A 13,760-nucleotide genomic window follows, 5' to 3' on the forward strand; every position below is an offset into this window, starting at 1 on the left:
GGTGACATGATAGCAGTGTTCCAATATCTCAGGGGCTGCCACAAAGAAGAGGGAGTCAAGCTATTCTCCAAAGCGCCCGAAGGCAGGACAAGAAACAATGGATGGAAACTAATCAAGGAGAAAAGCAACCTAGAACTAAGGAGAAACTTCCTGACAGTTCGAACAATTAACCAGTGGAACAACCTGCCTCCAGAAGGTGTGAATGCTCCAACACTGGAAGTTTTTAAGAAGAGACTGGAAGCCATTTGTCTGAAATGGTATAGGGTTTCCTGCCTGAGCAGGGGGTTGGACTAGATGACCTTCAAGGTCCCTTCCAACTTTACTATGATTATGATTAAATAATCTTGTTCTTAAAATTGGTAATAATTAAAAAAAACCTTGTTATATGAGAGATTTGGTAGATAACGGGATTTTTATTTTAGATCAACTAGTAGATAATTTGTTTTCATTTTCTTTGTTAAAAGATAAATACCATTTGTCTGTTGCCACCTAATGGCAGCATTTACAATTACACCACTTATGGATACCTCAGTTTGCGGTAGCAGCATTTTTAGCTTCAGAAACACTTGAATTATTAAAAGGGATCATTAATCCAAGAGACAAGAAAGTCTACAATTAATCTTAGTAAACAATTGTTATCAATAAATCAGTCTGATATGCCTATTTTAAAGACCAAATGGATATGATCATTTTAATCGCTGAATGGAACAAGTGGAGAACCACATTTTAACTACAAATTAGGGAATAATTTTAATCTCAATAACAGATGTCTCAGTAGATTTTTTTTTTTGGTCAGGTAGTTAGAATAGGATCCATGTAGTTTTTCTTGCTAGTATTTATCAGAAGTGGTTTACACTTAGGTTCTTTCTAGGCCTAAGAGACTGTAACTGGCCAGAGGTCACCGAGCTGATTTTATGGCTAAGAGTCACAATTTCCTTGTTTCTAGCAAACTATATCAAGCTGGCTTTCCAACAGATCTTCAACTATGGCTTATTCAACAAAAAGTAAGATTTCAGGTTTATTGGGCACTACTGAACTTGTACAGAAAAGTAATGAACGAATGCTTTTGGAGATGCTAGATTTTACAATGTTCTTATGTTGCCCTCTAGGAAGAAGTAATTAGATATACTGTATTCATTGGACTTTGAGGTAAACTTTAATATTTTGGGATGCCCAAATTGTTTTAAACTGCATGCCAATTACCTAAACATTGACATTTGGACAACTGAAATGGATTTTCTTCTTTCATATTCTCTTTGTTCTGTTAGATAGCTAGCTAGCTAGCTAGATAACCACACTCGGTAAACATGTTTTACTCATGTTTTACTCAGGTTTATAAGGTATACATGATATTTTTTGCTATGTTAACAATACCAGTAACTGCAGAAAGGTCACTCTAAACTAAAGCATACAAAGGAATCATCTGTGCAACAGGTCACAAAGGTTTGTTGCTACTCTTGACTGAGAATGAGCTTGCCAGAAAAATATACACAATATTCTGAAGATAAGTCAGGTGTTATCAGATGAGTTTTAAGTAACCCTTTATAACACACCTGCACATGACCTAAAAGGATGATGTTGTGTTCCTACTGGGCTGTATAGGATTGACTCACTGTGGCTGCATAGCACAGACATACAACATGTGAGACCAATAAACTATACAAACAGAAGAGGGTAAGAGTGATAGTAACCAACTTCATTGACTGCCTGGCTCCTTGTCTAGAAAATAAGTCACTACTGCTGGTGGTTTAATTATAGCGGATTTGCTTTCTATAAGGCAAGCCTGAGGGAGAGAAGGGGATAGGATAGGAGAGACTTCTGTGGGGCAAGCCTGAGAGAGCAGAGGGGATAGGAGAGGAGAGGTTTCTGTGGGGCAGGCCTGAGGGAGTGAAGGGGATAGGATAGGAGGCTTCTGTGGGGCAAGCCTGAGAGAGTGAAGGGGCAAGGATAGGAGAGGTTTCTGTGGGGCAGGCCTGAGGGAGTGAAGGGGATAGGATAGGAGGCTTCTGTGGGGCAAGCCTGAGAGAGTGAAGGGGCAAGGATAGGAGAGGTTTCTGTGGGGCAGGCCTGAGGGAGTGAAGGGGATAGGATAGGAGGCTTCTGTGGGGCAAGCCTGAGAGAGTGAAGGGGCAAGGATAGGAAAGGTTTCTGTGGAGCAGGCCTGAGGGAGTGAAAGGGATAGGATAGGAGGCTTCTGTGGGCCAAGCTTGAGAGAGTGAAGGGGCAAGGATAGGAGAGGCTTCTGTGGGGCAGGCCTGAGGGAGAGAAGGGGATAGGATAGGAGAGGCTTCTGTGGGGCAAGCCTGAGGGAGAGAAAGAGATAAAAGAGGTTTCTGTGTGGCAAACCAAGAGCCTTGGTGGAGCAGTGGGCTAATGCCTCCTTAAGTAACACCAGCTGCCTGCAATTAGTGCAGGTTCGAGTCCCACCAGGCTCAAGATTGACTCAGCCTTCCAGCCTTCCAAGGTAGGTAAAATGAGGACCCAGATTGTTGGGAGCAATAAGCTGACTTTGTAATAATGCTGCTTGGGGAGGGGGGGAAAGCCCTAATAAGCAGGCATATACATAGAATGAAGGCTATTGCTAAGCACATTGATTTGTGCTTTAGATTGTAAGCCACCCTGAGTCTTCGAAGAAGGGCGGGATATAAACGGGATTAAAAGAAAAAAATCAGAAGAGAGAGAGAGAGAGAGAGAGAGAGAGAGAGAGAGAGAGAGAGAGAGAGAAAGGAAGAAGAACTACTGATCAGCCACCTGATGGCTTTCCCAGCATGTGACCTGTCTGACTACTGACCATCACCTCATCATGTGTTCCAGGCAGGCAGAGGTGCCTAAGCGAGGGACCACTGTGGACCGGCAGCCATACCAAGAGGGCCAGGGGAACCCCAGACTCCAATGGTCTTTTCGGGGATTAGCACTACAGAAGTATGCACATTCTGCAGGGAAAAATTTCACTTGCTTACCTGGCTATTTGGATGATGCTAGTTCAGATTTGATTGTGGAGCTTTTTTTGGTTCGGGCTGCTTGCAACATCTGCATTTTGGCATGGAGGTTGGTTTGACTTCTTCCTATCGAACAGTCTTCAGTGTTTTTACAGCAGTGATTACTACAGAAACTATAGCTCTTGAACTTCATAGCTTGGGAAGATGGACAACATAAAACAAACTGAAAATAACTCTATAACAAATGATAAAATGATAAAAAATGTCTACAGCACAAAGAACAATGTGAAAAGGAAGACAAGTTTAAATATTGTTGTGTAAGAAAGGGATGAAAACAAGACAAGGATGAGAATAAGTAAAATAATAGGCTGGAACATCTGGGGAAAGTAAATAGAAAGACAAGATATTGCTACATTATTAAAACCGCAAAGTTGACTTTTCAAGAGGAAAAAACCCAACATCAAACCTTTCTACCTAATCTTGTGAAAATTGTATATGTCAGATCCAAATGGCTGTACAAAAAGAATCTGAAGGAATCTTGCAACAGTAATATTGGTAATGTAATAATTGTAATATTATCCTGAAATATCTTATGACTTTTCCCATTTGGGTGCCGATTGCTGCTGGGGAGGTACTTTGGTCTTATATACCGAGAGCAAACCCCACTCCTTACTAGCTTTGAGTAATGAAACATCTACAAGAAAACAACCAAACTCAGAGAGAACCAAGGACCCCTCATTTCATCCCTGAGCTACAAATATTCTCTTTTATTGGTAGAATTAACAAATTAAAAAGTGGATTGACTCAAATACTGGTAGGCTGCCAGTTTTGCTTTTTCTCATCATTCTTACTTTTGCTTATTTGTCAAAAAATGAAGATTAACAGGGCAGCTGGCAGGCAGGCCCTGGGTGCCCTGCTATTCTCTTCCCTCTCTTAGCCAAAGAAAAAGGAGGCAAGCAAACCACTCTAAAGGGCCCCCCCCCGAAACAGGAAGAGCAGGAAGGAAACCCTGAAACCAAGCCAGAGTTCCCATTCCCATTAACCTTGTTACTCACATTCACCCAGGCCTTTGCCTTGGAGTCTCAGCAAAAGAACACAAGATAGGTTGCTACAATTTGTTGTTGTTGTTTTTTTGCAGTTCTACTGCTCTAGCCTATGGGCAGAAAGCCTTCCATTAAGGAAATCACCCAACGCCCTTCTGGCTATCTTTTTCAGAGCCAAGTTAAGACATTCTTCCAGGCAGCTGGTATTTTAGAATTAAACAGTTAAGTTTCATTTGTAAATGTTAATATCACACTATGCTGAGATAAGACCTTTTATATATTTTATTTCCCCCCCCCCGCTATTTATTGTGTATTTCAATTTTAAATTAAGATTTTTATCTGTCTTTTTTCTAGTTATATACATTTTATAAATCCGTTAATAATATGGGTGAATTTAAAAAAAGCTAAACATTACCATTCAACTTTTTAACCAATCCACACAGTTCTTACTAGGTAAGTATCCAATAATGTAATCCTCTTATGCTATACTTGTACAAAACCTAAGAATCCAATATTGGAACAATAATCTGGGAAATTTAAATTGCAGAGAAATTAAACGGTGTCTTCTTCAACTCACATAACTACACGTGAAAGTAGCTTAAGTTTTCAACTTTTCGCCTGGGCTAAAACTCCTTCTCTTCAATGCCTTTGACTAAATAAAAATCTACCTGACTCACTGACAAAGGTTCATCTGTACTTCGATCATCTGAAGCCTTTGGAACTTCTAGTCTGTCAATGAAGGCCTGGAGTTCTTTCCTAAACGCCTTCATCTGGGCATTGATCCGATGAAGAAGTTCGTGCTCCCGTATCCTACTTCCATCGTCTTCATCGGCCAGAAGTCCAAACAGGTCCCCGTTTGCCACATAAATTCTCGCTTCAGTGATGATAGTGCTGGTGTCAGAAATCAAGCGGTCAATAGTCTTGCCCAGGCGTTCGGCTTCACAGCGGATGTCCTTGGTTTGTTGCCGGTCATTAAAGCTTTTCTGCCATCCTACCGGGGTTGGGTAGAAGGATCTTGTGGGGGTCAAGCAACGGATGTTGCGGACCTCCTCTGAGTCACTTTCAACACCAATGGGCCCTTCTCTTTTGCGGTGAGGGGGGCGAGAATCCTCATCACTTTCTTTCTTCCCTGCCTCACTTTCAGCATCGCTGTCTCTGGGACTCCCTTGGATCCCCAGATGAGAGGCTAAATCATAGCGCTGCATGTTGGACATCAGTATCCTGTTCTCATACTGGAGCTGCATGACTTTGCCACTGAGTTCATTGATTTGCATGCGGGCAGCCTTCAGTTCTTCCTGAAGTATTTCTGTCTTGGCACTGTCATGGTATCGTGAACTATCGTGAGTTCCAGTCTTGTATTTGTATTTGTTCAGCTCTGCAGTGACACGTTTGTTTTGTTCTTCTGCATCAGTTAAGTTCCTCCTCAACAGTTCAGTCTCATCTTCAACTAACTGCAGATGCTGCCTTAACTCTGACAGAGACTCATTGGGGTCTCCCAGGAGCGGGTTGGCTGCCCCTGAGAAATCATCTCCTCTTAAGTCATCAAGCTCTGCTTTCAGTCCTCTGTTCTCCACTTCCAGTTCCACTATTTTTCTTCCAAGGATATTGGCTTCTTCCTCTACTAACCTCAGACGGAGCTTGAGTTCTGCTTCTCTTGTGCTAGGTGGACCTCCTGCTTCCCCTTTTGGTAAGGGACTGTCTAGATCACCATAAAATGACCTATATTTCTGAAGATCGTGCTCAAATCTGTCCTTCTCCTTATCCACTTTGGCTAATTTTTTCCTCATCAGAGCAGCCTCTTCTTTGATAAACTGCAGCTGGCATTTCAGATCTTCACTGTCCTCCTGCGACAAAGAATAATCCCCAGTTATATTGCTTACTCAAAGGGATGCCAAATGACAATTTAGTACAAAACATCAATATATCCAATATATACATATACGGTGGGTAGGTAAGTAGGTAGGTAGGCAGGGATAGATAGATAGATAGATAGATAGATAGATAGATAGATAGATAGATAGATAGATATGGATGGATGGATGGATAGATGGATGGATGGATGCAGTGCTTTTTTTGTAAAAGAAAAAGGTGCCGGAACTCACACGTCATACAACCCGCCTTGCCTACCCTACAAGGTTCCGTCCAAAAAAGGTGCCGGAACTCCGTTCTGAGCGTTCTATGACAAAAAAAGCCCTGGATGGATGATATATTTATTTGTAAGCTTCCCAAGTTCACTGAAAGTGAGTGGGCAACCATATATATTCTCTAAACAAACAAAATCTATCCCAGTAAACTTTACTAGAGTTTCCCGATAAATTTTAAGGAAGACAAAACTTTAATCCTCTTATATGTGCAATACTTGCAAATGAAAAACCTGTTGTTAGATCTGTCCAATTTTAATTAGAATGCTGACACTTCAAAGGCAAGTGTCAAAATAATGCTCAACAAAATAAAGCAAAGAAACAAATCAGAATAATATTCCTAGTACAAGTTGCCAATCAGTGTCTCAGCAGGTGGCAACACCTGCTTTTCTTTGTCTGGCTCAAAAGCTAAGCAGGGTCTTATTACTTAGATAGGAGATCACTAGGCAATCCAAAGGGTGGAAAACTAGTTTGGAAAATTGAAAACCAAGAAGAAAATGACAATCACTTCCACATAATTTACAAAATAACCCTTCATGGATATTCCTGTGAAATCACCAATGATTTCAAGTCAAAGAAAGCTTTATTTTGTTCAATCAACAGGAGCTACCTCTATTACACATCTGTTTGGGTTTGTTGCATTCATGCATCACACGTCAAATAAAAGCAATTTAAAGAAAATGTAACGTGTGAACTAGCCTTGAATTTGGCCATTAGGAACACCTAAAAAAGAATCTTCTAGAAACATTAAAACAAAGGATGATGATGATGTCATAGAAACAAGTTTGGTGACAACTTTTTAGGTAATATAATAGTGGAAGCATTGATCAGGATAATATTTCAGACAAAATTTTAAAATGCAGAAGCCAGAATTCCTCTGCATTTATCCATGGAACATAGACTAACAAGTTAGAGGCATAACATGGGAGTTAGACAGGATGTCTTGATGCCACTGATGCGATTTCCATACTTTCAACAAAGAGTGTGATTCGAGTGTTAAGTTGCATCCTTTGCCATCTACAGAAACATGATCATTTCGGTCCTAATCTGATAAATGTGTTTCATAAAAAGAGCCCTGGTTTTCACACAGTTGACTAAGGAAAGGTTTGCAATCATCTAGAGGGAATCCTCGACTTATGACCACAATGGAGCCCAGAATTTATGTTGCTTAGTGAGAAATTTATTAAGTGAGTTTTGCTCCCATTTTATGACCTTTCCTACCATAGTTATTAATTGAATCATTGCAGCTGTTTAGTTAGTAAATTGTTAAGTGCATCTGGCTTCCCCATTGACTTTGCTTGTCAGAAGGTCGCAAAAGGGGATAACATGACCCCAGGACACTACAACCGTCATAAATGTGAGTTGTCACACATCCGAATGTAAATCACATAACCATGGGGATGCTGCAACGGTCATGTGTGTGAAAAATGGTCATAAGTCATTTTTTTCAGTGCCGTTGTAACTTCAAATGGTCACTAAATGAACTGTTGTTAAGTTGAGGACTACCTATATTCCATCACTTAAATGGTCATATGGTTTACTGCATTGTACCATGGGACAGAAAAAAATATTCTGAATCACCTCAGCAGACATCTGTTGTGACCTTTTTTCTGATTTTTGCAAATCTTTGCTTCCTCTTCTTTTCATACACTGTTGGGAAAGAAAGAGAAGATAAAACAACTATTTTGCTAAATGCATGCTATCCAAGGTTATTAAACCACCATTCAAACAACATGAAAATTTCCAGCTTTTTCTTTAAATAATATTTTTGGTTTCATCCTCCAGAGATGGTTATGTTGAAACCAGGACAGAGTAATTAAATGTTTTTTAAATGTCCTTGTTCTTATTCATCTCAATGCAAATAGCAAGGAACACGTCGAAAATTAATAGTAGTGCGTAAGTACCAAATAGCAGATCACTGCAGATGGGGACTGTAGTCAAGAAATTCAAAGACGCTTGCTCCTCGGGAGGAAAGCCATGGCAAATCTAGACAGCACACTAAAAAGCAGAGACATCACCCTGTCAACAAAAGTGCGTATAGTCAAGGCTATGGTCTTCCCAGTTGCAATGTATGGCAGTGAAAGTTGGACCATAAGAAAGGCTGAGCACCAAAGAATTGAGGCCTTTGAACTCTGGTGCTGGAGAAGACTCCTGCAAGTCCCTTGGACTGCAAGACGATCAAACCGGTCAGTCCTAGAGGAGATCAACCCTGACTGCTCTTTAGAAGGCCAGATCCTGAAGCTAAAACTCAAATACTTTGGCCACCTAATGAGGAGGAAGGACTCACTGGAGAAGAGCCTAATGCTGGGAAAGGTTGAGGGCAATAGAAGAAGGGGACGACAGAGAATGAGGTGGCTGGATGGAGTTACTGAAGCAGTAGGCGTGAGCTTGAATGGACTCCAGAAGATGGTAGAGGACAGGAAAGCCTGGAGGAACGTTGTCCATAGGGTCGCAATGGGTCGGACACGACTTCGCAACTAACAACAACAACAACCAAATAGCATTTTTAAACACGTCGAGTCAGGTACTGCTTTCAACACAACAGTATTCACTGAAGAGATCAAAATAAAAAATAGTCTGAAATAGTCAGATCTGCAGGTTGCTTACCATGATAAAATAACAAATGGACTTTCAAACCTGACTGGAAAGCAAAACTGCTTTTCACCCACGGATCAGCTGTAACCAGTCCAGTCAGAGAAGAGAGAGGAGACATAGCAAAGTAGTATATCACAACCCTTGATGTACCTATCCCACCTCGGCCAATTTTGCCCGTCCCCCTCCCAGTGAGCAGCTTGTCACTAACCTCTTTCATTTTGTCAAATTCATTCTGAAGAGCGTGTTTAGTAATCTCGGCTTCTATCAGCTGCTGCCTTAACTTTTCATTTTCATCTTCTGTGGTGGAGCGTTTTTCTTCCACGTTTTCCAACTCATGGTGAAGTCTTACAGAAACATCTTTTGCAACCTACATGGAAGGACACTTAACATTTTCAAGCGGGAAAACAACTTTCACAGCAGAGCTTACTATCCTCATGAAGTTTAGGGGTGTGTGTGTTGCGACCAGCTTATATCAGTTCCATTAAATACTGAATAAAATGTTCTTCCTATTTTTTTTAAAAAAAATGAGGGCAGTTAGGGTTGCTTCAGGCATTCCAGTTTAGTCTTTTGAGACTATGATGAATAGAAATCCCAAAGATTAATTCTTTGATCATTAGAATCATGGGTCCAATCCAGCCAGCAACTGGCAGGAAGTCTGATTTTTCTCAGGGGAATTACCACCTTAGGGAGGGAAAGTAGGGCAAAAATTGAATTAACAAAGTACAGGTAGTCCTTGATGTATGACAATTGAGCCTAAAATTTCTGTTGTTAAGTGAGACATTTGTTAAGTGAGTTTTGCCCCATTTTACGACCTTTCTTGCCACAGTTATTAGGTGAATCACTGCAGTTTATTCGTTAGTAACCCGGCTGTTAAGTGAAACTGGTTTCCCCATTGACTTTGCTTGCCAAAGGTCACAAAAGGTGATCACGTGACCCCAGGACAGTCATAAATATGAACCAGTTCCCAAGCATACAAATTTTGATCACATGATCATAGAGATGCTGCAAAGGTCGTAACTTTGAAAAACAGTTGTAAGTCACATTTTTCAGTGCTGTTCTAACTTTGAACAGTCACTAAAAGAACAGTTGTAAGTCAAGGACTACCTGTATAGTAAATGATAAGGAGACATCTTCATTGGTAGATCTAGGAAAGCCAAAACCACATTGGTATAAAATATTTAGTTAACTATTGAACAAGTTTTACTGTAGCTGTTATTGAAAATAAAAAACTCCTGCATTATTACACTGCAATGCAATTATATTTCATACTTTCATCTTGGCAATTCTTCTTTTAGTGCTCAGCTACCAGCCCAAGCGTTGGGTAATTAGTTTTTTTGATTTTAGCCCAGGCAGATGTCTCATAAAACTCATTTTAATATTCTTTCTTCCAAGTTGGTATGTAAAGATTTATGACTTTAATATTCTTTTTCCTAGATCGAACATCTCAAAGAAAAAAGAACTAGTTAGAAGCAACCTTAGTATTTATTGGAAAGCAACCATTATAACATTGATCCATTCTTACAGGAAATTCAGTATAAACTATTAATAAACAGGATAAAGATTTTTACACCAATAACAATCTCATGACATATTTACAGAGTATGTAAACCCAAGATATGATGCAGATTTAATTTATACTTTATTGATTTAAGTCATAGTAAAAGAATATTGAAAGCTGGCTTCTCTTTTGTCTTCCCTCCCTCTTATATCCCACTGAATTAGGACAAAGTCAGTCTGAGCTTCTTTATCACACATTCTATTTCCCAAACTTAAACCATGCTTTTGTTTTTGCAACTATTTCTGCATACTTTGGTTTCAGAGATCCATTTCTGAGGATCTCTACGTTGATTCTGGGATTGTAACATTAACTGGAGTTATATCCTTTTTTGTTTCAATTGAAAGAAACAAACAAATGGTATGTGGCATTGATTTCACTAAAATTAAATTAAATTAAATTATAAGCCTTAAGGTTGTAATTTCTTTTGGAAGTCAATGAAATATCTCTTAATTGATCACCTGGAATGTGATCTCTACTGACTCCGTGGTTATTGGATATTTCTAAATAATTGAGTAAGGGGGGGAAAAGTAAAATAATGAGCATAAGGGGTTAGGATCTACATGAGAGACATATCATTCTGATGACTGTCAGATGTTTTGGACTATAGTCTCATAACTGACAAATCAGGTTGGTTCTGATTGATGAAAAATGTCCGAAAAACCAAGACAGTATCATAATTTGATTGGTTTTTTTTCATCAATTGCTCCAAATTACCTTTAAATCCTGTTCCAAGCTACGAAGAAGTTCTCCATCAATTTCTCCGGTCTGTGCATAACGGAGCTTTTTCCGCTCTGCTTTTCGAAGACGATACTGAAGGATTCTACAGTTTTTGTTAGCTCTCTCCAATTCATGGCGCACTTCCTGAAGCTGGCAAGCATCCTCTTCAAAAAAGCTGTCCCTCATCTCATCCATTTCAGTTCTAAGTTCATCTATTTCGTTCTGACATACATTCAGAAGAAAAGCATAAAATGACATCAGATCACATTGATAAAGAACACAAGATATGGTAATTTACCCATAGTTCTTAAATAACTGTTACGAGAGAAGCATATGGCTTCCCACTAACTTCCTTATCCTAAATGGCAGAAGAAGAAAAATTGTGATCCCAAATTAAGAATTGATCCATTTAGATTTCAAATATTCCTTGAATTGGCCAAAATAAGACATTAAAAGAAGCATGTGCACATGTAGCGCAATGAAACTGGTTCATAAACCAGAATAATTCCCAAATATGTCAGCCGTGTATGTTTTACAGTGCATGCATGTGGCAATGAGAAGCATGAAGAATGGAGTAGAACATCTGGCAAATCATATTCAACTACTGTATGTGTATTTTTATCTTTGAAAGGTGCAATAATACTAGAATATTTATTTAGAAAATCATAATTTCTAAAATGTCCATAATTCAGGGAATCTCAAACTGGGTTGAAGCCACTAGAGAATCAAGAATAATTTAGAGGGTAGTCATAATTTCTCTAACATGCAAGCGAAGCAGAAGTATTGTCAAATCAAAGTATGGTCTTTGATCCTCAGTTTGCCTTAGCAAGTCCATAGATGGCAGTTTCTATACCACAAAGTCTGAAAATCTTTGAGGAACATAGATAAAAGTGTAATTATTAAAAGTGAATGTCTTACTTCTTGTCCAACCCTAACTCCAATGAAACCATTATCTTTATTTATTGATTGATTCATTTATATTTATATCCTGCCTTTATTTTGTGCAACTCAATTTATGGGAAGTCACAGATTATTATTTTATGGAGTTGTAAGTACCACTAGGTTATTATGTCTTTTACTTCATCAGTTTGCTGAAATGAACCTCATTTTAACTTATATAGCTATAGTCAATTTGGTGTAGAATAGGACAAGCAAATCCTCTAGTCTAGAATGTAAGCTGAAATATATATAAAAAATCCTGCCTGAGGATGGAAATATTGTATTATATTCACATCAAAGTTCATAGCCAAGGATTTACGCACTCCCTTCCCTTCCTTCTCTTAAACCACAAAACAAACCAGTAGGTATCTTGACTACAACTTAATCTCCTCAAAGGAGAATTCACCATTAGCATTCCTTCTCCTTTCTTTTGTGGAACAGACTAAAACACCACCAGCACGTGCACATATAAACTGGAACTGAGGCAGACCCCCCATTATTCCTTCCCTTCTGTATCTTTTGCTCACCTTGAGGTTTTCATTCTCCTCCTCCAGTTTCTCCATCTCTTCCTGCAGCTCCTGCTGCTGATGCTGGGATTCCTGGGTCGTGTTGCCTTCCATAGTTCCACTGAGGCCATTGCTACCTCCATTTGCAGGCAGCACCGTGGAGGAGGAGGAGGAAGTCGAGGAGGGCAAACTGCCCACATTGCCATTAGCTTTGTGGTTACCTTTGTTCTGCATCTGGGTTGCTGATAACCCTTTCCTGAGATGAAACTGAATGAGCTCACTTTGCAGGCATCCTTCTTTCCAGTAGTTGCCATTGTTCACTGACAGAGCCTGGCCTTTCCCTGAACTACAAGGTGACGAAGAAGCTGAAGTTGCCTCTCCTGCACTCTTCTGCGTAGGCTTGTTTGTTTTACCCCTGTTCCAGCTCTTGGATGGCAGCTGAGAAAGAACAAAACTACCTACCCTTTCCCCCTTCCCTCCTGATACAAGCTGTTGCTCTCCAGCTCTAGGACCTGTAAGTTCGGTGTCTTTGGGAGGTGCTTCAGCTGCAGGACCTGGATTTGGCCTGGGACACCCTCCTGCCGAGACCAGGAATGAGGCAGGCTGCTCTTCAGCACCATCCCCAGCATGGACAGCTCCCAACAGAACTGAGCTCCTTGTTGGTGTAGCCTGTAAGGGCAGCTTGTCTCCTTCTGTTCCTCCACCCTTGACCCGGCTAGTTTTCTGCCCTGTTGGTGACTGCTGCAATAGCTGTTGCCGGGTAGAGCTTGCTTTCGAGACAGGAACTGCAGCTGCTGCTGTGAAGCGGGATGAATTGGCAGCTGGCAAGGGCTGGCGGACAAGAGACTCCTTGGGCCTACCTGGAGAGAATGCACGCTGCTGCTTAGTTCGACTGCTGCTGCCCTCAGGAAGCAAACGAGGAGAGGCGGTTGCAGCACCGCCTCCGCTAGGCTGCTGGCTCATGGCTAAATCAACCTAAATCAGAGGTTGCTGAAATATTCAGCCCTCTTTGGTTCATTGTCTTCCTGCCCTCCTTCGGCAGCGAAGCACACACAGAAGCCTTGTCAACAGCCTTGCCACTCCACACAAAGCAAGCCTATTCACCACACGAAGAACAATGTGCCTATAATAAAGGGGGTGGGGTTTGAAATTGCTCCATGAGGTTAGCTCACTATCTTAGATGTAACAGAGGCAGGCCCTGACTGGAAGCTTGCTTTTAAATCCCTGAAGCAACAAGCAGTTCTCATTTCTCATCTGAACAGACTGAATCCTCCAGCTGCAGCTACTTTTCTTAAAGTGCTTCTTCCATAAACCAGATGTTC

The 13,760-nt window shown here is 40.5% G+C and overlaps 1 protein-coding gene across 1 annotated transcript; it reads right to left on the reverse strand.

The window, feature by feature from the left end:
• Positions 1-3,205: 3,205 nt before the first annotated feature.
• On the reverse strand, positions 3,206-13,401 carry MTCL3 (MTCL family member 3; the record flags this gene model as incomplete). Its single annotated transcript, XM_083348426.1, has 6 exons — positions 3,206-3,316; positions 4,651-5,826; positions 7,705-7,773; positions 8,927-9,085; positions 10,991-11,215; positions 12,460-13,401. 6 exons carry the CDS (start codon positions 13,399-13,401, stop codon positions 3,206-3,208), a joined length of 2,682 nt encoding a protein of 893 aa, XP_083204552.1.
• Positions 13,402-13,760: the final 359 nt, after the last annotated feature.

The sequence above is a fragment of the Vipera ursinii genome (assembly GCF_947247035.1).
Source record: "Vipera ursinii genome assembly, chromosome: 1".
Taxonomy (NCBI): domain Eukaryota; kingdom Metazoa; phylum Chordata; class Lepidosauria; order Squamata; family Viperidae; genus Vipera; species Vipera ursinii.